The sequence below is a fragment of the Belonocnema kinseyi genome, chromosome 5, assembly GCF_010883055.1.
Source record: "Belonocnema kinseyi isolate 2016_QV_RU_SX_M_011 chromosome 5, B_treatae_v1, whole genome shotgun sequence".
In the NCBI taxonomy this organism is placed as follows: domain Eukaryota; kingdom Metazoa; phylum Arthropoda; class Insecta; order Hymenoptera; family Cynipidae; genus Belonocnema; species Belonocnema kinseyi.
In genome coordinates this window covers 144,284,549-144,312,020 of record NC_046661.1, presented here as the reverse complement: position 1 = coordinate 144,312,020, position 27,472 = coordinate 144,284,549, and the positions used below count along the sequence as shown (strand labels likewise).

General features: G+C 23.8%; 1 protein-coding gene across 3 annotated transcripts in view; it reads left to right on the top strand.

Moving 5' to 3' along the window:
* LOC117173025 (monocarboxylate transporter 9) overlaps positions 1 to 27,472 on the top strand; it is an 80,024-nt gene that overhangs the window by 42,014 nt on the left and 10,538 nt on the right. Inside the window, exons 1-5 of one of the 3 annotated variants that reach the window (XM_033361381.1) lie at positions 2,295 to 2,426; positions 2,880 to 3,876; positions 11,709 to 11,921; positions 16,336 to 16,462; positions 21,397 to 21,576. In XM_033361381.1, the coding sequence (XP_033217272.1) occupies positions 11,735 to 11,921; positions 16,336 to 16,462; positions 21,397 to 21,576 (494 nt within the window). In that variant the 5' untranslated portion in view covers positions 2,295 to 2,426; positions 2,880 to 3,876; positions 11,709 to 11,734. Of the gene's footprint in view, positions 1 to 2,294; positions 2,427 to 2,879; positions 3,877 to 11,708; positions 11,922 to 16,335; positions 16,463 to 21,396; positions 21,577 to 27,472 lie in introns of those variants that run through there. The other 2 variants (XM_033361383.1, XM_033361380.1) reach the window with 2 other exon arrangements.

Sequence of the window (27,472 nt, the reverse complement as noted above, 5' to 3'; positions counted from 1 at the left end):
ATATAAAATAATAATAATAAAATAATAAAAAAAAGTTTGTAACAAAGTATGCTTCAGCTTTGAACCGAGTGGTTGCATTTTTATTATAAACTGAAATATTAAGATTTTCAGTTAAAATAATTAATTTTCAACAAAGTAATTACATTTAAAAAAAGGAAATATTAACAAACTTTTTAACTTTCAACAACTTTGAATCAAGTTGTTTTATTTGCAACCGGAAAGATAAACAAAGTATAGTTTAACTTTCAACTAAGTCGTTGAATTTTTAATAAAACATGGAGTTTTAAAATTTCCGTTAAAAAAATTAATTTTCTACAAAGTAATTAAATTTGCAGCCAATAAGATGAGTTTTCAACATAAATCATGAATTTTTAACCAATAAAATAAATTTTTAACAAAATAGTTTAATTTTTTAAGTAAGAATTTAATTTTTGACCAAATAGTTGAATTTACGTTAATTTATGGAATATAATGAATGTTATGAGAAAACGCTGTTTCTACACAATTTTATTCTACACAAAATATATTGTACAGAAGTACACTGATCATATTTTTCTTACACAAAACTTTTTCTACGAAAAATTTTTCCTGCACCGAATTTAATACTGTTATATTTTTCCTATACAACATTTTTTCTACGCCAAATATTTCCTGCACAGTATTTAATACGGTTTAATATATTTATTTTTTTCCTACACAAAATATTTTCTACACAAAATGTTTCCTACACAAAACTTTTTTTACACAAAATGTTTCATACACAAAATTCAATACTGTTATATTTTTCCTACACAAAGTTTTGTATACACAGAAGATTTCCTAAACAGAATTTAATATTGTTTAATTCTTTTATTTTTTTCCTACACAAAATATTTTCTACCCAAAATAAATAAATATATATATATATTTTTTTTTTACACAGAATTAAATAGTACTATTTTATGATCAAGATAGTCTCTAAATATTGTACAACAAAAATATTATGTCCAATATTTTTACCCCGAAAAATTTTTAATTTAATCTAAAGTAAGAGTTCTAAATTAAATCTTTTACATATATTGTAATTTCACAAACATCACTGGCCATTATGGCATAACTGATATTGTCTTTATAGCAGCAACAAAATTTGAATCAAAACTATAATCATTTAATTTTGTGTAGGATCTACTTTCTGTAAAGAATATTTTAAGTACTGTTTTTAATATTTTATGTAAAATATATTTTGTGCAGGAAAAATATTGGACATAATATTTTTTTTGTACAATGTTTAGAGATTATCTTGATAATAAAATATTACTATATAATTAAATGTAGAATTTACATCTTCTGTGTCGAAAATATTTTGTGTAGGAAAAGAATAAAAGTATTAAACAATATTAAATTTTGTGTAGGAAATCTTCTGTGTAGAAAAAACTTTGTGAAGGAAGCATTTTGTTCAGGAAAAATATAACATTATTAAATTCTATGTAGGAAATATTTTGTGTAGAAAATATGTTGTGTAGGGAAAAATATAATTATTCAAAAATATTAAATAATATGTAGGAAATATTCTGTGTAGAAAAAATTGTGTGTAGGAAAAATATAATAGTATTAAATTCTGTGCAGGGAAAATTTTGTGTAGAAAAAGTTTTGTGCAAGAAAAATATGATCAGTATACTTGTGTACAATATTTTTTGTGTAGGATAAAATTGTGTAGGAACGGGTGTAACCCATGAATGTTATCACGAAAAATGAGTGAAAACTAATTAAACCTGAATTTAATTGCCATTCGCAATGGATTTTTTTACTTTGGTCATACTTTTTTTTTTAATTCTACCAAAATTTAGTGGACATTTCTACTCAAAAAGGGATCATTTGTATGGGAGCCATTTAAAAAAGCTATTTTTTAATAAAAATTGTTTCTAAAATTTCTTCCATGCAAAAGGTTTCTTTTGGTGTCAAAATTTCCCCCGCATTTTGGCAGAATTAAAAAAATATATAGATCTCAAACCCATTTTTGTGAAATATTTTTTAATTGCCATTTTTCAAGGATTATAATTAAACAAATATATTTAGAGTTCTTGTAAACTAATTTTTGTAAATAAAGTTATTATGGTTTTTTTTAATTGACCCTAATTTTTTTGTAATTCTATCAAAATTCAGGGTACATTTTGAACCAAAAGGAACAGTTTTGTATGGTCGCCATTTTAGAAAAAAAAGATTGAGTCAAAATTGTATCGTTAGCCTTTTTTTTTATAAAAGTCGACAGTTGTTATAATTTATTAAAATAACACCACAAATTACAAAATGTGAAATATAGAAAAAAAATTATTCCTTATATTTTCAATTATATAATCGCATATTCTTCAAAATTTAAAGAAAAAAAAATATCAAAGAAAAAAAATTTTGAATAGGGACGTAACCTCTCAAAAATAAGAATGATTCAGGTAATTCGGTTTTTAATACTTAATAAATAAAATATTAAGCTATTTTTTATTATTGCAAGATCAAAATTATTTAAAAAATTATTCAGTTTAATTAACTTTTTTCAATGATAATTCAGCAACTATTTTAACCAATATCAGTGCTTCAAATATTGTTTGAAATGTATTTATTTTTGACAGAATACGTAGCCGAAATGATCAAAAATGGAATCTACCAATCATTTCACAACCCGAAGAATAAAAAATTAATTTTTTTAAATATCTTTGTCAAAAATTAAAATTCTTTAATTATTCAAGTTTTCAAATGCTTAAAAAATCAAATATTCAGCTTTATTTTATTATTCCATAACGATTATAAATATATTTATATTTTATTTTCTCAGTTGTGATTTATCAAAAATTTAAACCAATATCAATTGCTTTCGATAAGTTTTTAAAGATTTTTATTTTCAACAGAATTCACAGTAATTATGAAAAATGGAATTGGCAAAAAAATTCTTAACCCCAAGAAAAAATCGAAATTTCTCCAATATTTACAAGTATTATCAAGCCCTTAAGAATAAATTTTAAAAATGCCTCGTCTTTGTTCCGGTTGTGCCAAAGAATACCAACAAAAATTATTGTCACCCAACAGCCAAGTTTTTGAAGAAAATCAAAATTTCAAACTTTTGCAATTAAATGATAAAAATTCCTTAAATAGTAAAAATGGAATTGTAAATGATAAAAATGCCTCAAATTGTAATGATGGGATTATAAATGATGAAAATGCTTCAAATGATCAAAATATAATAAAAAGTAAACTCGAATTTAGTAAAAATATTGCAATCTGGATATTGAAAATAATAATTTCTTTGTTCATTTCTTTTTTGGCTCTAAAAATCAGTTTGGTAATTTATGATGTGATTTCTGTCTGTTTTTGGAATTTTACTTTTCAACTAATATCTCCGTTTTTTAAATTTCTGTTTTGGGTTATTGCATTATTCTGTTTTTGTTTGCGAGATGAATTTCAGTCTTTCGGAAATAATAACGAGCATGAAAATGCAAATTATAATAGAAATATGAATGATGCACTTGAAATTAAAATAGAAGTTCAGGAAAAAATTAAAAAAGAAGTTGAGGCAGAAATTCAGACACAAATTGGAACAGAAAATTTAGCAGAATTTGAGTCAGAAATTCACACAAAAATTGAGGCAGAAAATGAGAATGAGAATATTGCACCTGTAATTAAAAAAGAAGTTCAGGTATAAAGTGAGACAGAAATTAAAGCAGAGAATTGGACAGAATTTGAGTCAAAAATTCACACGGACATTTTGACAGAAAATGGGAATAAGAATAATGCACCTGTAATTAAGAAAGAAGTTCAGGCAGAACGCAGCGCAGAACTTTAGACAGAAATTGAGGCAGAAAATTGAACAGAAATTAAGGAAGAAAATTGACACGGAAATTAGAACAGGTAATTAGATAGAAATTGAGGGAGAAGTTCAAGCAGTAATTGAAGCAAAAAATTGGGATAATGCTTTTGTAATTGAAGAAGAAATTCAGGCAGAAATTGAGGCAAAAACTGTGTCTGAAAATTAGACAGCAATTGAGGCAGAAAATTGGTCAGAAGTTCAGGCAGAAATTAAGGCAGGAACTCAGACAAAAATTAAGGCAGAAGCTAAGACATAAATTCACGTAGAAATTCATAAAAAAAAATTTTGGCAGAAATTCGAGCAGAAAATTAGAATAATGCGTGGATGATTAAAAAAGAAATTCGGGCAGAAATCGAGGCAGAAAATTAGACAGAAATTCAGGCAGAAAATAAGAATAATGTACTATCAATTAAAATTTCTGTTTTAAAATAAAAAATGTCTTGAAACTGATTGCTAATAATTTGTTATTAATTATACTTAGAGTTAATTTACATACATAACTTAATGTATTCGTTCTACTATTTCCAGACATTTGTATGATAAATGTACATTGCTGAAGTTCAGAGTCTATTTAAATTACAGTTTGCGGCGATTAGAATATTTAATCAATTTAACGTTTCCTCCCATTCTTTGATGAGGGATAAAAAGTAACAGATCTCAATAAAATTCAGAAGAGAAATAGTATTTTGTAGTTTTAAAATTAAATTATAAGTGAGTTCGATTAAAGGTAGATCTAAAATTCAATTTAATTTTAATTCTAGTCCAGTCAATCGCGCGCTAGGCACAGGTAGAAAATTTTATTTTCAAAGAAAAAAAAACGAACTTTCAATCAAAAAGATTAAATTTTTACCAAAATATACGATTGTTCAATCATGTAGTGCATTTTTTTTTTACTAAAAATGATCAACTTAAGAAAAAATGTGGATTAGTGAAATTTTGATTTAAAAAAATTAATTTTCAACTACAAAAAGAAAATTTTTTATAGTATAGTTAAATTTTTAAGCAAAGAAATACATTTTTAAGCCAAAAAAACTAATCTTCAATAAAAAACTAGAATTTTCAACAACAAAAAAAAACCAACCGAAAAGATTTATTTTCAGCCAAAAGGAGGAATTTTCAATAAAAAATTTACATTGTCAACCTAACTAAAAAATATTTTTCTTTTTTAAATAATAAACTCTTGAATTGTTCACAAAAGATAAATTTTTAACAAAGTATAGTTCAATCCTAAACCAAAAGGATGAATTTTCTGCCAAAAAAAGACGAATTTTCAACAAAACTATTGTATTTATTACCAAAAAATTTTATATTTCTACCAAACGCGAACTATTCCTATAATTATGAAAAATCTTTCAAAATTAAACAAAAATACAAAAAAAAAATCTTCTAGATTATCTTCGAAATTTTTTTGAAATTTTCTATAAAACTGAAATTTGCAAAATAAAAAATCATTTCGAATTTTCCCAGGAATTTAAAAAGAAATTTTTATCAATATTTCAAAACCAAAAATCATTAAAAAATTTTCCCAGAAATCTCAAGAAAGTAATTGCTTCAATCATAATATATTACCAGAGAAAAACTTATATTAATATAAAAACCATTTATTCTCGGATTTGATAAATTTTATACATATATAAATATTGTAGAAAGAAAATCATAATTTAAAAAGCTTTAAGTTCTAATATAGTTTTTCTTTTTTTTTTTAATAAATATAAATGGTTTAAATAACTAGAATTTGGGAATTAAATAAAAATTGAATTCGATTAAAGGTGCAACTAAAATTAAATTTAGTTTAAATTGAAGTCACTTGAAGGACAGGATATTGTATTTGAAAAAGAAACGACTAGATAAAATTTATATAGGTGATTGAGCAGGATTTTCTTATTGACACACACTTAATTAACGGAGCTGAAAATGTGTTTCGAAAGCAAAAAAATTACTTTACAATTAGAGTTCATGAAAGCACACTTTGCGCATACTAGATCAATTTAATCAAGGACTTTGCGTATGAACCAAATAGATCACTGTGCCTGCAACTACTTACAACAAGTTAAAAGGGGACTGATAGAAACTAATAGCTAGCCGGAATTAGATTGCGCGTGCCATATTAATTCACACTATCGCATTTATCATTCATCGAGGGGGAAAAACTCTGGTAATACGCTCGACGACTTGATTATCCGAACTGGTAATCCATAGAAAGCCACTTGTAATTTGGTGTAATCTACTTGTAATCATCTGGTAATTCAGTGTAATCCCTTTGTAATCCGGTGTAATCCGCTGCTAATTTGGTTCAAACCACTTTTAATATGCTGTAATCCTCTTTGAAAACGATGTAATCCACTTGTAATACAATATAACCCACTTGAAATCATCTGGGAATTCGGTGTAATCCATTTTTAATTCGGTGTAAATCACTTGGGATTTGTTGTTATCCACTTCTTATCTTCGGGTAATTCGGTTTAATCCACTTGTAATCATTTGCTAATTCGGTGTGATCCATTTGTAATTCGACGCAATCCACTTGTAGTTTGGTATAATCCACTTGTAATCTTATGGTAATTCGGTGTAATCTCCTTGTAATAATTTGGTAATTCGGTGCAATTCATTTGCAATACGGTGTAAACCACTTTTAATTGTCTGATTATTCGGTGTAATATATTAGTTATTCATTGCAATCCACTTGTAATCATCTGGTGCTTCGGTGTAAGCCATTTCCCTTTCGGGGATTTTTAATTTGACATAATCCACTTTTAATATGGTGTAATCCACTTTCAATCATCTGGTAATTCGGTGTAAACCGTTTGGAATTTGTTGTAATACACTTGTAATCATCTGGTAATTTGATGTAATCCACTTGTGATCATTTGGTAATTCGGTGTGATCCATTTGTAATTCGGCGTAATCCACATGTATTTTGGTGTAATCCACTTGTAACCATATGGTAATTCGTTGTAATCTACTTGTAATAATCTGTTAATTCAGTGTAATTCACTTGTAATGCGGTGTAGTCTACTCGTAATCATCTGGTACTTCGGTGTAAACTATTTGTTATTCAGTGTAATCCACTTGTAACCATCTGGTGGTTCGGTGTAATCCATTTTTAATGTGACAATCCACTTTTAATATGGTGTCGATCCGTTTGTAGTGCGGTGTAATCCACTTGTGATCATCTGAAAATTCGGTGTGAACCACTTGGAATTTTTTGTAATCCGCTTGTTATCTTCGAGTTACACGATGTAAACCACTTTTAATTATCGGGTAATTCAGTATAATCAATTTGTAATTCGGTGTAATAGACTTGTTATCATCTGGTAATTTGTTGTAATCCACTTGTAATCGTCTGCTAATTCGTTGTTATCAATTTTTATTCGGTGTAATCCACTTGTAATTTGGTGTGATCAACTTGTAATCATCAGGTAATTCGGTGTAATCTACTTATAATAATCTGGTAATTTGGTGTAATCTTTTTGTAACCATCTGGTAATTTGGTGTAAACTATTTTTTATTCCGTGTAATCAGCTGGTGATTCGGTGTAATCCACTTTATAATGGTATAATCCACTTTTAATACGTCCTAATCCACGTGTAATCATCTGGTAATTCGACGTAATCCATTTTTAATTCGTTGTTTACCACTTGGATTTTGTTGTAATCCACTTGTAATCTTCGGGTAATTCGATGTGGTCCATTTTAAATCGGTGTAATCCACTTGAAATACGGTGTAATCGACTTGTAACTCAGTGTAATCCACTTTAAATCGAAACAATGCAGAATAATATACTTTTATTAGGAAATAATCCACTTGTAATCCAGTTCTAAGGCGGATTAATCTACTTATAATCCAGGGATATTCTTTTGGAATTTGGACTAATTCACTTGTAATTCAGAGTAATCCAATTATAATATGAATCAATGCAGTTCTATGTCGAAATAATCCACTTGAAATCAGAGTGTTCCAATTCTAATGTGGAGTAATTCAGTTCTCATCCGATGTAATAAACTTGTAATCCAGGGAAACTCAGTCATAATATGGAGTAATCCAGTTATAAATCCAATCAATCCACTTCAAACCTGGAGTAATCCAATTGTAATCCAATAATTGACTGGCGATCCCGAGTAATCTAGTTTTTTCATGGAGTAATCCAGTTCTGAACTGGAGTAATCCATCTATGATCCACTTCTAATTCGAAGCAATCCATTTTTAAATAGGCGTAATCCTCTTATAGTTCGGTGTAATCCAACTTCAATACAGACTAATCCAGAGGAAAATACATTTATTATAGAGTAATCCACTTGTATTCCATGTTAATTCAGAAGTAATATAGAGCTTTGCAATTTTAATCCGAATAATATACTTTAAATCGGAGTAATCCACTTGTGATCCACATTAATATATGTCTAATATGGATAAAAATAATTGTAATATCGAAGCAATCCACTTGTAATTCGTGGCAATCCACTTTGTAATCCAGATTATCCACTTGTCATTCGAATTAATCCACTTGTAATTCAGAGTAATCCACGTATAATTCTGGGTAATCCGGTAATCCAGATAATTTGAACTAAGTTAGGTAATACAAGTCATTCATTTGTAATCCAGCGTCGTCCCAGTATTTCGGAAAATTTCACTTTATCGGTAGAAGATTAATATTTATTGAAAATATTGTTTTTTCGTATAAAATTAAACTGTTTGATAAAAAATTAATCCAATGTGTAAAACATTCAAAAATTTGGTTAAAAATTAATTTTGTTGTTGAAATTTCAATTGTTTTGTTAAAAACTCATCTTTTTGTCTTGAAAATTTAACCATTTAGTGAAAAATTTAAATGTTTTGTTGAAATTTTGTTTTTTTAGATGAAATTTTCTTTACCTGAAAAGTTAACTCTTCAATTTTGGATTAAAAAATTAATCTTCTCACTTCAAAATTCATATGTTTGGTTAAAAATTCGGTTTTACTTGTTAAAAATTAAGTTTATCAACTGCAAATTTGACTGTGACATTGTTTATTGTACATTTATATTTTTCAGTAGAAAATTCAACTTTTTGTTTGAAAATTAATGTATATTGTTAAAAATTGATGCTTCTGGATGGAGATGCATAATTTTATATAAAATTCATGTATTCTGTTGAAAATTCGTCCTTATCAGTAGACAATGAATCTCTGTTAAAAATCTAGTTTTTTGGTAAAAAAATCTAACCAGTTGGTGCAAAATTAATCCACTTTGTAAAAAATTAAACAGTTTGGTTAATAAGTAATTTTTTTGTTGAAATTTCAATTGTTTTTTTTTTCTCATTTTTTGGCTTGAAAGTTGAACCATTTTGCGGACAAATTTAACCCCTAAACGGTACACTCCTTTCTGACCCCTACTAAAGGTACACTGGTGCGAATCTGGCTTTTGTATTTTCAACTTCGAATATAAAAAAGAAGATTGAGGCTAGAAAAATGTTAAACACATGTTTTTGTGTGAAATTTCCTGCTGAATCTAATGGTTCTATAGAAGTTTGGATAATCATTAATTTTAGCCATGATAATTTGTTATAAATAAATCGGGGTTTTTGAAAAATCACTTTTTTGGAAAAAATTCGCCATTTCTTCGCATTTTAATCAAATTAATTAAACTTTGCGGGATTTTGCAGTTAAAGGAACACACAATCATGAAAAAATATTGTTTATACCGATAATGTGATTCTAGTATTTTTCCCGGTAGGTCAAATTTGGGGTATTTTCAAATGCATGATTTACAGTTATGAAGGAAGGGAAATGAAAGTAATCCAACAATTACATGAAATACTTTTTATTTCGAATTTGTCTCGAATTTTTTCGACAAGAAATGCTTACTATTCTGGACATTTTTGACTCTCGATGCATATTGATTCTTTCTACTTTACACTCTATTTACCTTCATTCCTATGCATCTGATGGAAAAAATCACATTTTTGCCAAATTTATTGGAAATTATTATGCATAATCGATAAATCACAAATGAATGTACATAAACATACTTACAGTCAACAAACGAATGAAACTCCTTCACTTGAGAACAATATTTAGACATTCCAGCTCGCGACACTTTACCGCACGAAAAAGGTACACAGGTGCTGATTCGCACCAATTCGATTTTTTCGTCCTTCTATCTTGGAGAGATCAACGAAACTGGAACTAACCAGACTTGGGCCTAAAACCTTGGGGTTCGGACATATTTGTCGTGGTTGGGGATAATCCTGTACAACTGTCCATGATCAAATGCTACGAACTTTTCAACAAAGATGGTGCGAATTTGCACTAGTGTACTGTTTGAGGGTTAAACATTCTATTAAAAATTCTTTTTTTAGTTATCTTTTTTTTTTGACTGAAAATATAACTTCCACTTTTGATTTTATACTTAATTGTAAAATTAATCTTCTCGATTAAAACTTCCTATTTCTGGTTAAAAAGTAATTTTGTTGTTAAAATTTCAATTGTTTTTTTAAAAACTCATCTTTTTGGCTTAAAAATTGAACCATTTTGGTGATGAATTTAAGCATTCTGTTGAATATTCGTTTTTTAGTTAAATTTTTTTTGAAGTGAAAATTTAACTACACCATTTTTGATTTTATATTTAATTATAAAATTAATCTTCTCGATTTGAAATTCCTATTTTCCGTTAAAAATTCGGATTTTTTAAATTGAAAATTAAGTTTATTAAATTCAAATTTAACTATTCAATTGTTTATTGTATATTTATTTGTTTTAGTTTTTGGATTAAAATCAATTTGTAATTAAAATTTTAGAGATTCCAGTTGAAGATTTATCATTTTAGTTGAAAATTCAACAATTTAGTTGAGAATTCAATTATTTTGTTAAAAATCAATGTACTTTGTTAAAAATTCGTGATTTTTGCTAGAAAAATTCATCGATTTTACATTCTCATCATTTATTATTGAGAAAGTATTAGAATTGTCGGAAATTTGACATTAAAATTTTTCAACCGATCTCCACGTTTCTATACCTCCTGAATCCGAAAATCAAGTTTTTGAGATGGCGTCTGTCTGTCTCTCCGTCCGTAAACACGATAACTCGAAAAAATGAACGGATCAAATCCATCTTTGGCACACTTTTTTTTGGTCCTAAAAGAAAGGACGATGTCGAGCTAGCCATTTTTGATAAAAATTCAAAAAGTGAGCGCATTTTGAACTTTTTCGAGACCGCTTTTTTCTGAATTTGAAAGCTCTATGTACGGATATTTATAGTATTAAAAAGAACGAAAAATTTATCCTTATGACTTTTTCCGATAAAAAGAACATTCTCAGAGTTATAGCATTTTCAAAAAATTTTCTTTTAAACGAAAATCAAAATTTTAAGCCAAAAAACGCACTATATGAAAAAAAGTCAAGAGGAGAAAAACATCTCTTTTTGAAAGCCCTACTAGATTATCATAACAAATTTTTGGATTTTCTTGAAAAATCGAAAATCAAAATTTCGATTGCAGAAAAAATAATGAAAAATCGAAAATTCCATTTTGTGGTCAAACTTTGTAGTACACAAAAAAAATAAATTTTTAAAAATTGTTATCCCAAAAAAAACTACAATTTCGTTAAGAATCACTTCTTGATAGGACTCGTAATTTTTGTTTTATTCGTGAAAAATAACATTAAAATAAAAAAATAAAATAAAAATGTGTGGAAAAACGAACTATTTGTTTGAAGTTTATCAATTTTGTGAAAAATGTAAGAATTTTGTTAAAAATTGATCTTTTTTGGTAAAATTACAGATTATCTGAAACTTACTGTTTGTTCCTAAAAAAATTAATTTTTCGCAACATTGATGTGACTTGAGTCGGACCCATAAAAAAAATGTAAAAATTTTCTTATGAAAATTATTTTTTTTTCAGTTAAAAATGTGGAGACTGATCAAGAAATGGTGCCACCCGATGGCGGTTGGGGGTGGTTTGTACTCATAGCAGCTGTTATGGTAAATCTTCTAATTCCTGGGGCAATAAAATCTTTTGGAGTTTTATTCGTCGAATTCCTTGAGGTTTTTGAAACAACTCCCACGGAGGCATCATGGATTCCAGCCTTATGTTACTTTCTCTACAGCTCCTTAGGTAATTACGTCTTTTCAATAAAATAATTTAAAAACAGTCCATTTATTAATTATAAAATTAAAGCCTAATGTATTGTATAATTTTATATGTATTAATAAAATCGAGACGAAAATAGGATAAAATTGAAAATTATGTAGACTAAAGTGGTAGTAAAATAATATTAATTGTTTAAGCAGATAAAAAAATATATTTCCGAATATTAATTATTCCCAATAGTGCCAAAGAAACAGAGATTCCTTTTTGAAAAATGTGTCATTGTGGTGTAAATGATGATACAGTTTTACCGGTTTTTTTAAGTTCAAAATTACACTCAGACATGTAATTTAAAAAAATTTTGTTGGAACAAAAAAAAACCTTTCTTTCAAACAAAGAAATTTCTTTGAATTAAGAAATTTTTCTTTTACTGAAAGCCAGTGAATACTGAGTTATTTTTCTTTCAAGATTCTAACGAATTTCAATGATTTCCAAATATTTTAAAAGATTTCTAAGAATTTCAAATAATTTCAAAAGGTTTAAAAAAGGTTTAAAATATTTCAGGAATATTTCAGAAGGTTTCATATTAAAATTTGTTCAGGAATATTTCAAACATTCCACAAAGCTTTTAAAGATTTGATAAAATATTTTTAATATTTAACAATTATTTCAAAAGATTTCAAGAGATTTGAAAAAGATTTGAAATTTTTGTTCGAAAAATAACAATAAATTTCAAATATTAAACAAAATGTCAACGGATTTCACGGTGATTTCAAAATACTTCAAAAGATTTCACGAAGATTTTGTGAGATTTTAAAATATTTATAAATATTTCCAAGATATCTAGTAGATATCAAAACATTTAAAAGATTACAATGATTTCAAATAGTTTGCCAAAGATTTAAAAGATTCCAAAAGATTTCTAAATATTTCAAAAATGTCAAAAAAATTTTAAACCTTCATCAAGTATCAAAAGATTTCAAATATTCCAAAAGATTACAATGATTTCACATATTTCATCAAAGATTTAAAAAATTCCAAAAGATTTATAAGATTCCAGCGATTTTAAAGATTTTAAAAGAATTCAACGATTTCACAAAAATTATAAAGATTTCAATGACTTCATAGATTTTAAACGATTAATTTTTTTAACATAAGAAAATGCAGCAAATTTCAAATATTTGAAAAAATTGAAACGAAGTACAAGAAGATTTTTAAATATTTCAGAAATATTTCAAAACATTTCACAAAGATTTTGAAAGAGTTCACAAAATTTCAATAATTTCAAAATATTCCAAATATTTAAAAAAAAAATTTTAATTTCGAAAGATTTCACAAAGTTTCAAAACCCATTTACAGATTTCAATAAATGTTAAAAGATTTGAAAGATTCCAAAAAATTGTAAAGATTTTAGAAAATTTAAAAGATTTCATTAATTTTACAAAATCTTAAAAAATTTGAATGATTTTAAAGATTTCAACGGGTTTCATGACGATTTCAGAAAGATTTAAAAAAATGTCAGTGATTTCAACGATTTCATAAAGACTCAAGAAAAATGCAGATTTCAAAAAATGTTGAGACTTCAAAGATTTCAACAATTTTTTTATAGATTTGACAAAGAATCCATAAGATGTTTGAAAAGATTTTATATGATTCCCAAAGGTCTTAGAAGATTTCGAACACTTTTCACACTTTTAGAAAATCTTATAAATTATTATAAATGTTTGTAAATGTTTATCAAAAGATATCGAAAAATTGTAATGACTTAAAAAATTGCAATTGATTTCACAAAGATTTTAATGATATAGGCTATTTAAAAATATTTCGAAAATGTTATATTTCGAAACATTTCGCAAAATTCCAAAAGATGTTAAATTTCAAAAAATGTTGAAAGATTTTACAAACATTTTAATGATCTTAATATATTTTTGAAGATTTTAAAGATTTCAGAAATATTTCAAAAGATGTCACAAAGAATTCACAAAGATTTCAACGATTTCAGAAACTTCACCAGAGATAAAATATTTTAAAATATTTTGGAAGATTTCAAAGGTTTCGCAAAATTTTTTAAAATATTTCAAGAATTTTAATGATTTTAACGATTTAAAAATATTTCAAATAATTCAAAAAGATGTAAAAGATTTCACAAATATTTGAAAAACTTCAATCATTTCAAAGAATTCAAAAGATTAAAAAGTTTTTTTTTTAATATCAAAAGCTATCAACAAATTTCCATGCTTTAAAAAAATGCATTGGATTTCACAAATATTTCAATGATTTCGTACAATTTAAAAATATTTTAAAGGTGTCAAAGAAGTTTTTAATATTTCGAAATATTTTACAAAATTTAAAAAGATTTGAAACAGTGTTGAAAGATTACATAAAGAATAAAAATATTTCAATCATTTCAAAAGATATCAACAAATTTCAATGATTTAAAAAAATTGCAATGGATTTCACAAAGATTTTAATGATTTCTGCAATTTAAAAAATTTTCAGATTTTAAACAATGTTAAAAGATTTCATAAACATTTTAATGATCTTAATATATTTTTGAAGATTTTAAAGATTTCAGAAATTTTTCAAAAAATCTCACAAAGATTTCAATTATTGCAGAGATTTGACCAAAGATTTAAAATATTTTTAAATATTTTGGAAGATTTCAAAGGTTTCGCTAAAATGTAAAAACATTTAAAGGATTTCAATTATTTTAAAGATTTCAAAATATTTCACAGTTTTCAAAAATATTTTTAAAATGTCTAAAGATATCAACAACTTTCGAAGATTTGAAGAAATTTTAACCATTTTCATAAAGATTTCACAATATTTCAGAAGATTTCAGAAAGATATCAGAAATATTTCAAAAGGTTTAAAGATTTCAAAAGATTTAAAATATTTCATTTATTTCGAAAGATATCAACAAAGTTCAATTATTAAATAAATCGCAGTGGATTTCAAATTTTTTAAATAATTTCTGCAATTTTGAAATATTTCAAAGATGTCAAAAAAATAAATTTATATTTCGAAAGATTTCACAAACATTTTAATGATTTTAATATATTTTTGAAGATTTTAAAGATTTCACAAACATTTCAATTATTTCAGAGATTTCACCAAAGATTTTAAAACATTTAAAGGATTTCAATGATTTTAAAAATTTCAAAATATTTTAGTTTTCAAAAATAGTTTTTAAATGTCTAAAGAAATCAAATATCAAGGATTTAAAGAAATTTTAACCGTTTTCATAAAGATTTCACAATATTTCAGAAATATTTCAAAATATATAACAAAGAATTCACAAAGATTTGACAAAGATTCAAAAATATTTTTGAAAGAATTAAAAATGTTTCAAATATATCAAAAAATTGAAAGGTTTTGAAAAATTTTACAACATTTTAAAAGACTTCAAGGGTTTTTTTTTAATTTTCAAAGATATCACAAAAATGCTAAGGGACTTTAAAGGATTTTAATGAATTTTAGGATTTCACGGTGAATTCGCAAAGATTTCTAAAATTTTAATGATCTCGCAATGATTACAAAAATTTTTTAATATTTCACACAGGATTTTCAGAGATTTCAAATAAATTTATAAGATTTAGAAAATTTCAAACTATGAAAAATTATAAAAATTTCAAAGATATGAAAATTTTCACAAAATTTCAAAAAGATTTCAGAACGATTTCAAATATTACAAAAGATTTCAAAGATGTCAAAAAAATTAAAAAGATTTTGAAAGATTTCGAAAAATATCACAAATATTTCACAAAGATGTAAAATATTTTAATACAAAATTTTAAGCGATTTCAATGATTTCAAAAGTTTAACGAATTTCACAGATTTGCAAATAATTCCGAAGATTTTAGAGATTTTTAATATATATTTTATAATATTTCCATATTGTGGTAAAAATGGTTATAAATTTCATACCTTTTTTTTATATTACAAATTACAGTCAGAAATTTAAATTTAAAACAATTTTTGTGGAAAAAAAAAACATTTCTTTCAACCAAAGAAACTTTTCATTAACTGAAAGTCACTGAAGATTTTCCTTTAATTTAAATATATGTTCTTTAAATCAAAGAATCTTTTTTCTGAGAGTTAAAATAAACTCTTGAAAAAATACTTGTCTTGAATTAAAGAAACCGTTACTTTAATATCATTTTTTTTTTCATTTAATCAAAAGTAATCTCAAAATGAATAAAATTATTTTAAATGAAACAATATTTTGGGATGAAAAAGAAACGTTTCTTTGCATCGAAATAAATTTCTTTAAATGAAAGAAACTTTCTTTGCCGAAATGTTTCGACTGGTTTAATTAATATTTAATTTTAAAAATAAAAAAAACAGTCTAAATATTTTTAATGTTGATTTTCGGGCAGCTTTTATTACAAGCTTATTATAAAATGATATTGATTCTAATTATTTTATTTTATTTTTTTAGGACCCCTATCGAGTATACTTTCAGTCAAGTATTCTTATCGTACAGTCACCCTGATTGGCGGAACTTTTGCCGCTGTGGGGATGATGTTAAGTTTCTTTGCAACTTCAATCGGATATCTCTATGTTAGGTTAGTATACAATTTTTAAAAAATTTTAATTCAGTCTTGAGTCTATACCTCAAATTAAAATTCGTAAAAATTATAATAAAATATTTTCAAAATATTTAAAAAATATACTTAAAAGTTTTGAATAAAAAAATTCAAAAGATCTAGAAGATTTAAAAAAAAAAATTCAAAGATTTTAAAAATTCTTCGAAAAATTTCAAAGATTTCGCAATGATTCCACTGCGATATCAAAGATTTAAAAATATTTCGGAAAATTTTAAAGATTTTAAAGGTTTCAATAAATTTTACAAAGATTTGAAACGATTTCACTAAGATTTCGCAAAAATATCAAAGATTTAAAAATATTTCTGAAGATTTCATGGATCTTGAAATATTTTGGAATATTTTAAAGAATTATACTTTCAAAAGATTTCAATGATTTTACAAAGACCTTAAAATTTGGAACAAAAAGATTCAAAAGATCTACCGATTTAAAAAAATTTAACATTTTCAAAAAATATGGAAGAATTAAAAAACTTTAAAATTAACAATTTTTTAAAGATTTTAAAAGATTTTGCCAAAATTTCAATAAACAATTGCAAAAGATTTTGGAAAAAAATTTAAGTGACTTGAAAGATTTAAAGAAATTTCAAAAGATTTAAATGAAGTAAAAAAATCAAAGATTTCAAAGATTCTAAATATTTCAGAAACATTTCACAAAGATTTTGCAAATATTTCAATAATTTGACAAATATTTGAAAGGTTTCAAAGGTCCCAAAAGATTTCAAAATATTTTTAAATATTTAAAAAATTTAAAAGGTAGTTTAAAAAAAATCGAAGATTTAAACATGTTTCAAAAGATTTTAAGTATTTCAAAAATAATTAAGAAAGATTTCCCCAATGTATTTCAATAATTTGAAATATTTTAAAGATTTCAAATGTTTAAAAACATTTCGGAAGATTTGAAAGATTTCACAAAGATTTTAAAATAAATTCAAAGATTCCAAATCACTTAAAAATATTCTTGAAGATTTCTAATGATTTGAAGGGTTTTAGGAAGATTTAAAAAAAAGTTCAAAAGATTTAAAAAATTTTTAAAATCAAAAATTCCAAAATATTTTAAAAAATTTTAATATTTCAGAAATGTTTCATAAATATTTCGCAAATATTTAGAAATATTTCAAAGGTTCCAAGAGATTTCAAAGATTTCAAAATTACATTTCAAAATATGTCGGAAGAGATTCCAAAGATTTCAAAAGATTTTAAAGACTTCATAAAGATTTTAAAAGATTGAACAAAAATTTTAATTATCTCAAAATGGATTCAAAGATTTCAGCAATGATTAAAAAGATTCCAAGATATTTCAAAATATTTCGTAAGATTTTACAGAATTTGATATATTTCATAAAGATTTCAAAGATTCGAATGATTCCAAACGATTTCCAAGATTCCAAAAGATTTAAAAATATTTCAGAACATTTCAAATATTTTGAAGGTATCAGAAATATTTCAAAATATTTTAATTGTCTTACAATGATTTCAAAGATTTTAAAAGATCTAAAATATTTTAAATAGTTCAGAAAGATTTCAAAATTTTTTACAGAGATTTCAATTATTTTACAATCATATTCAATTATTTCGCCAAAGATTTTAAAAATTCAAAAAGATTTACAATATTTCAAAAAATTTCAAAAGATTTTCAAAGGTTACGAAAAATTCAAATATACCAAAATATTTCGAAATATTTCAAAGGTTCTAACAGATTTCAAAGATTTCAAAATTTTCACAAAGAAAAAAAATATTCCAAAAGAATTCTTACGTTTCAAAATATTTAGGAAGATATTTAAAAGATTCCAAAAGTTTTTTAAGATTCCATAAAGATTTTAAAAGATTGAACAAAAATTTTAATGATCACAAAATAGATTCAAAGATTTCAGCAATGATTAAAAAGATTCCAAGAGATTTCAAAATATTTCGTAAGATTTTACAGAATTTAAAAGATTTCATAAAGCTTTCAAAGATTCCAATAATTTTACAAACACTTTAAAGATATAAAAAAACTACAAGAGATTTCAAAGATTTAAAAAAATGTTTAAAGGTTTTAAAGATTTAAAAAATTCAAAGATCAAAAAATATTTTAAATATTTCATAAATATTTCACAGAGATTTTGCTAATATTTCAATAATTTGATGTGAATATTTCAAAGGTTCCAAAAGATTTTAAAATACTTCGGAAGATTTCAAAAGATTTTACAAAGATTTTAAAAAAATCAAAGATTCTAAATCATTTAAAATATTTCAGAAGATTTCAAAAATTTTGAAGACATCAAGAAGATTTTAATTAACTTAAAATAATTTTAAAACATTCGCCAAATGTTTCGGATGATTTCAAAAGATTCCACAAAGATTTTTTATGATTTTACAAAGGCTTTAAATATTTCAAAAAAAAATTCAAGAAATTTAAAATATTTCAAAATATTTTAAAGGCTTAAAAAAATTCAAAGATTAAAAAATATTTCAAAGATTTTAAATATTTCAGAAAGATTTAATAAGATTTTATAGAGATTTCAATTATTTTACAACGATATTTAAAGATTTCGGCAAAGATTAAAAAGATTCCATAAGATTTACAAAATTTCAAAATATTTTAAAAGATTTCAAAGATTTCAAAAGATTTCAAAGGTTACAAAAAATAAAAATATTTCACAAGATTTCTAAAGATTTTAAAGATTTAAAATATTTCCGAAAGATTTTGAAAATATTTATTTAAAAAATTCAAAGATTCCAAAAGACTTACAAATATTTCAAAAGATTCCAAAGATTTTAAATATTTTAGAAGATTTCAAATATTTTAAAGGTATCAAAAATATTTCAAACGATTTTAATTATCTTACAATGATTACAAAGATTTCTCCAAAAATTTCGGATTATTTCAAAAATATCAAAAGATTTCATAAAGATTTTTTTATGATTTTAACAAGACTTTAAATATTTCAAATGAAAATTTGAAGCGATTTAAACAATTTCAAAATATTTTAAACAATTAAAAATATTCAAAGATTCTAAAAGAAAAAAAAAGATTTTAAATGTTTCAGAAAGATTTAAAAAGATTTTACAGAGATTTCCATTATTTTACAATGATATTCAATGATTTCGCGAAAGATCAAAAAGATTTCAAAAGATTTACAAAATTTCACAATATTTTGAAAGATTTCAAAAATTTCAAAAAATTAAAATATCCATAAATATTTTTAAAGATTTTAAATATTTCAGAAAGGTTTTGAAAATATTTATAAACAAAATTCAAAGATTCCAAAAGACTTAAAAATATTCAAAAATATCTCAAAGATTTTAAATATTTCAGAAAGATTTCAGAAATAATTTACGAAGAGTTTGCAAAGATATCAGTGATTTCACAAAGATTTAAAATATTTAAAAATATTTCAGAAGATTTCCAATATTTTAAAGGTATAAAAAATATTTCAAAAGATTTTAATTATCTTACAGTGATTTCAAAGATTTCGCCAAAAATTTCGATGATTTCATAAAGATTTTTTATGATTTTACAAAGACTTTATATAAATAATAATAAATATTTCAAATAAAAATTTCAAAATATTTTAAACATTTAAAAAAATTCCAAGATTCCAAAAGATTTAAAATATTTTAAACGTTTCAGAAAGATTTTTCAAGTATTTAAGCGATTTCACAAATATTAAAAAAATTCCAAAAGATTTCAAATATTTCAAAATATTTTGGGAGATTTCAAATATTTCGCAAAGATTTAAAAGGTTTGAAAAAAATTTCGGAAAAAATTCAAAGATTCCATCCAAAAGACTAAATTATTTCAGATAATTTCAAAGCTTTTAAATATTTTAGAAGGATTTTATAAAGACTTTGTAAAAATGACAATGATTTTACAAAGATTCCAAAAGGCTTAAAAGTATTTCAGAAGATTTTAAAGATTTAAAAAATTTCTAATGATTTTACAGAGATTTCAATTATTTTACAATGATATACAAAGATTTCGTCAAGATTAAAAAGATTCAAAAAGATTTAGAAAATTTCAAAATATTTCGAAAGATTTAAAAGATTTCAAAAGATTTCAAAGGTTCAAAGATTTGAAAGATTAAAAAATATTTTAAATATTTCAGAAATATCTCACACAGATTTTGTTAATATTTCAATAATTTGATGCAAATATTTCAAAGGTTCCAAAAGACTTCCAATATTTCAAAATATTTTTAGAGATTTCAAATATATCAATAAATATCAAAAAATTTCAAAGGTTAAAAAAAATTTTAATATTCCAAAATATTTCACAAGATTTCTAAAGATTTTAAATGTTCCAGAAAGATTTTGAAAATATTTATTTAAAAAATTTTTTAAATTCAAAGATTTCACAGAAAATTTACGAAGAATTTACAAAGACGTCAATGATTTCACAAAGATTTTAAATAGATTGCAATGATGTAACAATAATTTCAAAGATTAAAAATATTTCGGAAGATTTCACAAAGAAATTTGAAGTATTTCAAAGGTTCAAAAAGATGTTAAAAATGTCTAAAAAACATTTCGGAAGATTTCAAGGATATCGCAATAATTTTAAAGATTTCAAAAGATATATTTTCAGGAAAATTTTTAGATTTCATCTTAATTAAATACTAAAATCGATTTTTTGCAGAAAGTGCCCGGATTTCTTTTTTTTTAGCATTTTAACTTTGATTTAGTGTTGATTCAACAGCACTATAGTCTGTGATCTTTAATTAATTTTTTATCAAATAGAGTCGTTTATCAAAATTAACTCTCGAAACTTAATTATTGGTGTATATTATAGATTTATTTTGTATCCTTTAAATAAAAGTTTGATTGTTTTAAAATTAATTTAGAATTAATTTTCAAGATTTAAAATGAATTGCAACTATTTTTCGCCTAATAAATTTTAAAATGTTTTTCAGCTATGGAGTGCTCGTCGGCACTGGCGCGGGATTGGCTTTTCCACCGACTGTTTATATCGTGACGTCCTATTTTGTAAGACTGCGAGGACTTGCAAATGGTCTTTGCATTTCTGGAAGTGCCATAGGTTCAATCATTCTTCCGCCGCTTCTCAGGGTTCTATTGGAAGAATACGGCTACAGGTGAAAATAAATTGCATTCGAATAAACAGCAGGGTTGCTACAAAAGTCTGATTTTAAAATACCATGACTTTTCCAGGTTTTTACAAAAAAATACAGTTATTTAAATTCAATTTCAAAAGATTCTACTGATCGCAGACTAATTTAGCAACAATTACTTTTACAGTGATTAATTAATGCAAATGTAAAGGGCTTTTTAAAATTATTATTGAATTTTAAACAATTACCATTAAAATTAATGAAAAATTGACTAAACGTTTGGAATTATTTTAATCATATCGAGGGGCTTGTCACTTCATTTTAAAGTGCATTTCATTATATTTTTTATATTACAAGACTTTTTTAAATGCGCAGATTTTAAAATATTTTGGAAGATTTCAAAGATTTTGCAAAGATTTTAAAGAATCTCAAAAGATATCACAAAGATTTCAAACATTTAAAAATATCACAGAGGTTTCAAAAGATTTTTAATATTTCAGAAATACTTCAAAGATTTGACTATGATTTTTAAAGATTTCACCAGGATTTTAAAGAATTTCAAACAATTTTACATAATTTCGAAAGATTTCTCAAAGATTTCCAAATTTTTTAAATACTTCTGAGTATTTTAAAACATTTTACAAAACATTTTTACATTTTAGATAAATTTGAATGATTTCACCAAAATTTCAAAAGTTTTTTTTTTAATTTCAAAATCTATTTCCTAGATTTAACAATGATTTTAAAAGATTTTACAAAGATTTCAAACAATCTCAAAAGATTTAACAAAGATTCCATAGTTTACAGAATGTATCAGAATATTTCAAAAGATTTCTAAAAGTTTTTAAAGATTTCACAAAGGTTTCAAAAGATTTTTAATATTTCAGAAATTTTTAAAAAGATTTTTAAAATTTCAGAATTTTTTTAAAGATTTAACAATGATTTAAAAATATTTCACAAACATTTTAAAGAATTTCAAACAATTTCAAAAGATTTCTGAACATTTTCAAAAATTTCACAAACTATTTCGAAATATTTCACAAAGGTTTCAAAAGATTTTTAATATTTCAGAAATACTTCAAAGATTTGACAATGATTTTTAAAGATTTCACCAGGATTTTAAAGAATTTCAAACAATTTTACATAATTTCGAAAGATTTCTCAAAGATTTCCAAATTTTTAAAATACTTCTGAGTATTTTAAAACATTTTACAAAACACTTATACATTTTAGATAAATTTGAATGATTTCACCAAAATTTCAAAACTTTTTTTTTTAATTTCAAAATCTATTTCCTAGATTTAACAATGATTTTAAAAGATTTTACAAAGATTTCAAACAATCTCAAAAGATTTCCAAAAATTTAACAAAGATTTCATAGTTTACAGAATGTATCAGAATATTTCAAAAGATTTCTAAAAGTTTTTAAAGATTTCACAAAGGTTTCAAAAGATTTTTAATATTTCAGAAGTTTTTTAAAGATTTAACAATGATTTAAAAATATTTCACAAACATTTTAAAGAATTTCAAACAATTTCAAAAGATTTCTCAACATTTTTAAACATTTCACAAACTATTTCGAAATATTTCACAAAGGTTTCAAAAGATTTTTAATATTTCAGAAAGTGTTCAAAGATTTAACAATGATTTATAAGTATTTCACAAAGGTTTAAAAAGATTTTTAATATTTCAGAAATTGTTCGAAGTTTTAACAATGATTTAAAAATATTTCACAAATATTTTAAAGAATTTCAAAAAATTTCAATAGATTTCGCAAAGTTTTTTTAAGATTTTCAAGGATTTCAAACAATTTTTCAAGATTTCGAAGAATTTCATAAATATCTTTAATATTTCACAAAGATTTCAAATTTTTTTAAATACTTCAGAATATTTTAAAATATTTTACAAAAAATTTAAAGATTTCAGATAAATTTGAATGATTTCACAAAAATTTCGAAATTTTTTTTTAAGATTTTACCAACTATTTTGAAGATTTAACAATGATTTAAAAAGATTATATAAAGATTTCAAACAATTTCAACAAATTTAAAAAAAGACTTCATAGTTTTCAGAATATTTCAAAAGATTTCTCAAACATTTTAAAGATTTCGCAAACTATTTCGAAATATTTCACAAAGGTTTCCAAAGATTTCAAAGATTTTAAATATTTCAGAAATATTTCAAAGATTTCACAATGATTTAAAAAGATTTGACAACGATTTTAAAGAATTTCAAACAATTTCAATAGATTTCGCAAAATTTTAAAAATTTTTAATGGATTTCAATCAATTTTTCAAGATTTCGAAAAATTTCACAAAAATTTTACAAAGATTTCAAATTTTTTTAAATACTTCACACCATTTCAAAAAATTTCACAACAATTTTAAAGATTTCAGAAATATTTCAATGGTTTCACAAAATTTCTTTTTTTTTTTAAGATTTCACAAACTTCTTCAATGATTTAATAATAATTTTAGAAGATTTCAGAGAAATTTCAAAGAATCTTAAAAGATTTCGCAAGATTTCACAGAATTTTCAAAAGATTAAAAAATTTTTCACAAAGATTTTAAAAGATTTCAAAAAATTTTACAAGATGTCGAAATATTTCACAGAGATTTCAAATATTTCACGAAATTTTCAACTTTTTAAAATATTTCAGAGAATTTCAAAACCTTTTTCCTAATAATTTTAAAGATTTCAGCATTTCTATTTCAAAGATTTAGTAATAATTTCAAAGAATTAAAAAAAATTAAGTTTTTTAAGTATTTCAAGCAATTTTTCAATATTTCAAAATATTTCAAGTATTTCACAAAGATTTCAAATTCTTTTAAATACTTCAGAGTATTTCAAAACATTGCCCAACAATTTTAAAGATTTCAGAAATATTTCAATGATTTCACGAAAATTTCAACAGATTTCTTTTTTTCAAGATTAGCAATAATTTCAGAAGATTTCACAAAAATTTCAAAGAGTCTCGAAAAATTTTACAAAGATTTTAAAGGATTTCAAAATATTTTACAAAATATCGAAAGATTTCACATACTATTTCAAGGATTTAAAAATAATTTAAAAAGATTTCACAAATATTTCAAAGAGTCTCCAAAGATTTCGAAAGATTTCACAGAGATTTCAAAAGATTTCAAAGATTTCACAAAGATTTTAACGGATTTCAAAAGATTTTACAAGATATCGAAAGATTTCACAAAGATTTCATAGAATCTCGAAAGATTTCTCAGATTTTTCAAAAGATTTCAAAATTTTTTAAATACTTCAGAGTATTTCAAAACAATTTCAATAGATTTCCCAAAATTTTTGAAGTTTTTAAAGTATTTCAAACATTGTTTCAAGATTTCGAAAGATTTCACAAATATTTCACAAAGATTTCAAATTCTTTAAATACTTCAGAGTATTTCAAAACATTGCCCAACAATTTTAAAGATTTCAGAAACATTTCAATGATTTCACGAAAATTTCAACAGATTTCTTTTTTTCAAGATTAGCAATAATTTCAGAAGATTTCACAAAAATTGTAAAGAGTCTCGAAAGATTTTACAAAGATTTTAAAGGATTTCAAAATATTTTACAAAATATCGAAAGATTTCACATACTATTTCAAAGAGTCTCCAAAGATTTTAAGGGATTTCAAAAGATTTTACAAGATATCGAAAGATTTCACAAAGATTTCATAGAATCTCGAAAGATTTCACAGAGTTTTCAAAATATTTCACAAAGATTTCAAAATTTTTTAAATACTTCAGAGTATTTCAAAACAATTTCAATAGATTTCCCAAAATTTTTGAAGTTTTTAAAGGATTTCAAACATTGTTTCAAGATTTCGAAAGATTTCACAAATATTTCACAAAGATTTCAAATTCTTTAAATACTTCAGAGTATTTCAAAACATTGCACAACAATTTAAAATATTTTAGAAATATTTCAATGATTTCACCAAAATTTCAAAAGATTTCATTTCTTTTTAAGATTTCACAAACTTCTGCAAAAATTTAACAATAATTTCAGAAGATTTCACAAAAATTTCAAGTATTTAACAATAATTTCAAAATATTTCAAAGAATTTCAAAAGATTTCGAAACGTTTCACTAAGAGTTCATAGTTTTCAGAATGTTTCGGAATATTTCAAAAGATTTCTCAAAAATTTAAAAGATTCCACAAACTATTTCGAGATATTTAACAAAGATTTCAAAAGATTAAAAAGATTTTTAATATTTCAGAAATTTTTAAAGATTTAAGAATGATATTAAAAGATTTTAAAGGATTTCAAACAATTTTTCAAGATTTAAGAAAGGTTTCAAATATCTCACAAAGATTTCAATTTTTTAAAAATAATTCAGAGTATTTTAAAACATTTTTCCTACTAATTTTAAAGATTTCGGAATTTCTATTTCAAAGACTTAACAATAATTCCACAATATTTCCCCAAGATTTCTAAATAATTTAACAAGATGTCGCAAAAATTTTAAAGATTGTAAAGGATTTTAAGCTATTTTTCAAGATTTCGAAATATTTCACAAATACTTTACAAAGATTTCAAGATTTTTTTAATGCTTAAGAATATTTTTAAACATTTCACAACAATTGTAAATATTTCAGAAATATTTCAATGATTTCACAAACGTTTCGAAATGTTTCTTTTTTTGTCAAGGTTTCACAAACATCTTCAAAGATTTAGCAATAATTTCAGAAAATTTCACAAAGATTTCATAGAATCTCAAAAGATTTCGAAAGATTTCACAGAGTTTTCAAAAGATTTCTCAAAAATTTTAAAGATTTCACAAAATATTTCGAAATATTTAACAAAGATTTCAAAAGATTTTTAATATTTCAGAAATATTTCAAAGATTTAACAATGATATTAAAAGATTTTAAAGGATTTCAAACAATTTTTCAAGATTTAAGAAAGGTTTCAAATATCTCACAAAGATTTCAATTTTTTAAAAATAATTCAGAGTATTTTAAAACCTTTTTCCTATTAGTTTTAAATAATTCTGAATTTCTATTTCAAAGACTTAACAATAATTCCAAAATATTTCCGCAAGATTTCAAAGAATTTAAAAAGATTTCGCAAAAATTTAAAAGGTTGTAAAGGGTTTCAAACAATTTTTCAAGATTTCGAAATGTTTCACAAAGATTTCAGATTTTTTTTAAATACTAGAGGGTATTTCAAAACATTTCACAACTGTTTTAAAGATTTCAATGATTTTACATAGATTACCAGATATCTGAAGTTAATTTCTTTTCAAATTATTAAAGGAAATTACCACTCTCATATTTATTATTTCATAAAACCTTATTGTAATTTATTTTATTTCATTGTGAAAATACATTTCCATCAGGGGGTTTCATTAATATCACAAAGAATATTGGAAAAATTTCACAAAGAACTCGCAAAGATTTTAATGGTCACACAATGATTTCAAGGATTTTGCAAGGATTTAAAAGATTTTAAATTATTTCGGAAGAATTCAAGAATTTCAAAATTTTTCGAGAAATACCAAGATTTAACAATTATTTCAAAGGTTTCAAAAGATTTTATAAAATTTTCAAATGATTTCCCTAAGATTTGGCCAATATTTCACAAAGTTATCAAAGATTTGAGAATACTTTGGAAGATTTCAATAATGTCAAAATTTGTCGGAAAATTTCGAAAAGATTTTAAAGTTTGTAAAAGATTTGAAAATATTTTTGAAGATTTCAAATATTTTAATTAAATATTTTGAAAGATTTTAAATAATTCGCAGGGATTTTTAAAGATTTCAAAATTTTCAATGATGTCAAAAACAATTAAAAGATTTCGAAATACGGGGGTAGTTCAATAAGTCCTTAGAATGAAGTATAAAAACAATTTTTTTTGGGTAAATTTTTTTTTATTTTTCAACATAATCTCCTTGGAGCTCTATAC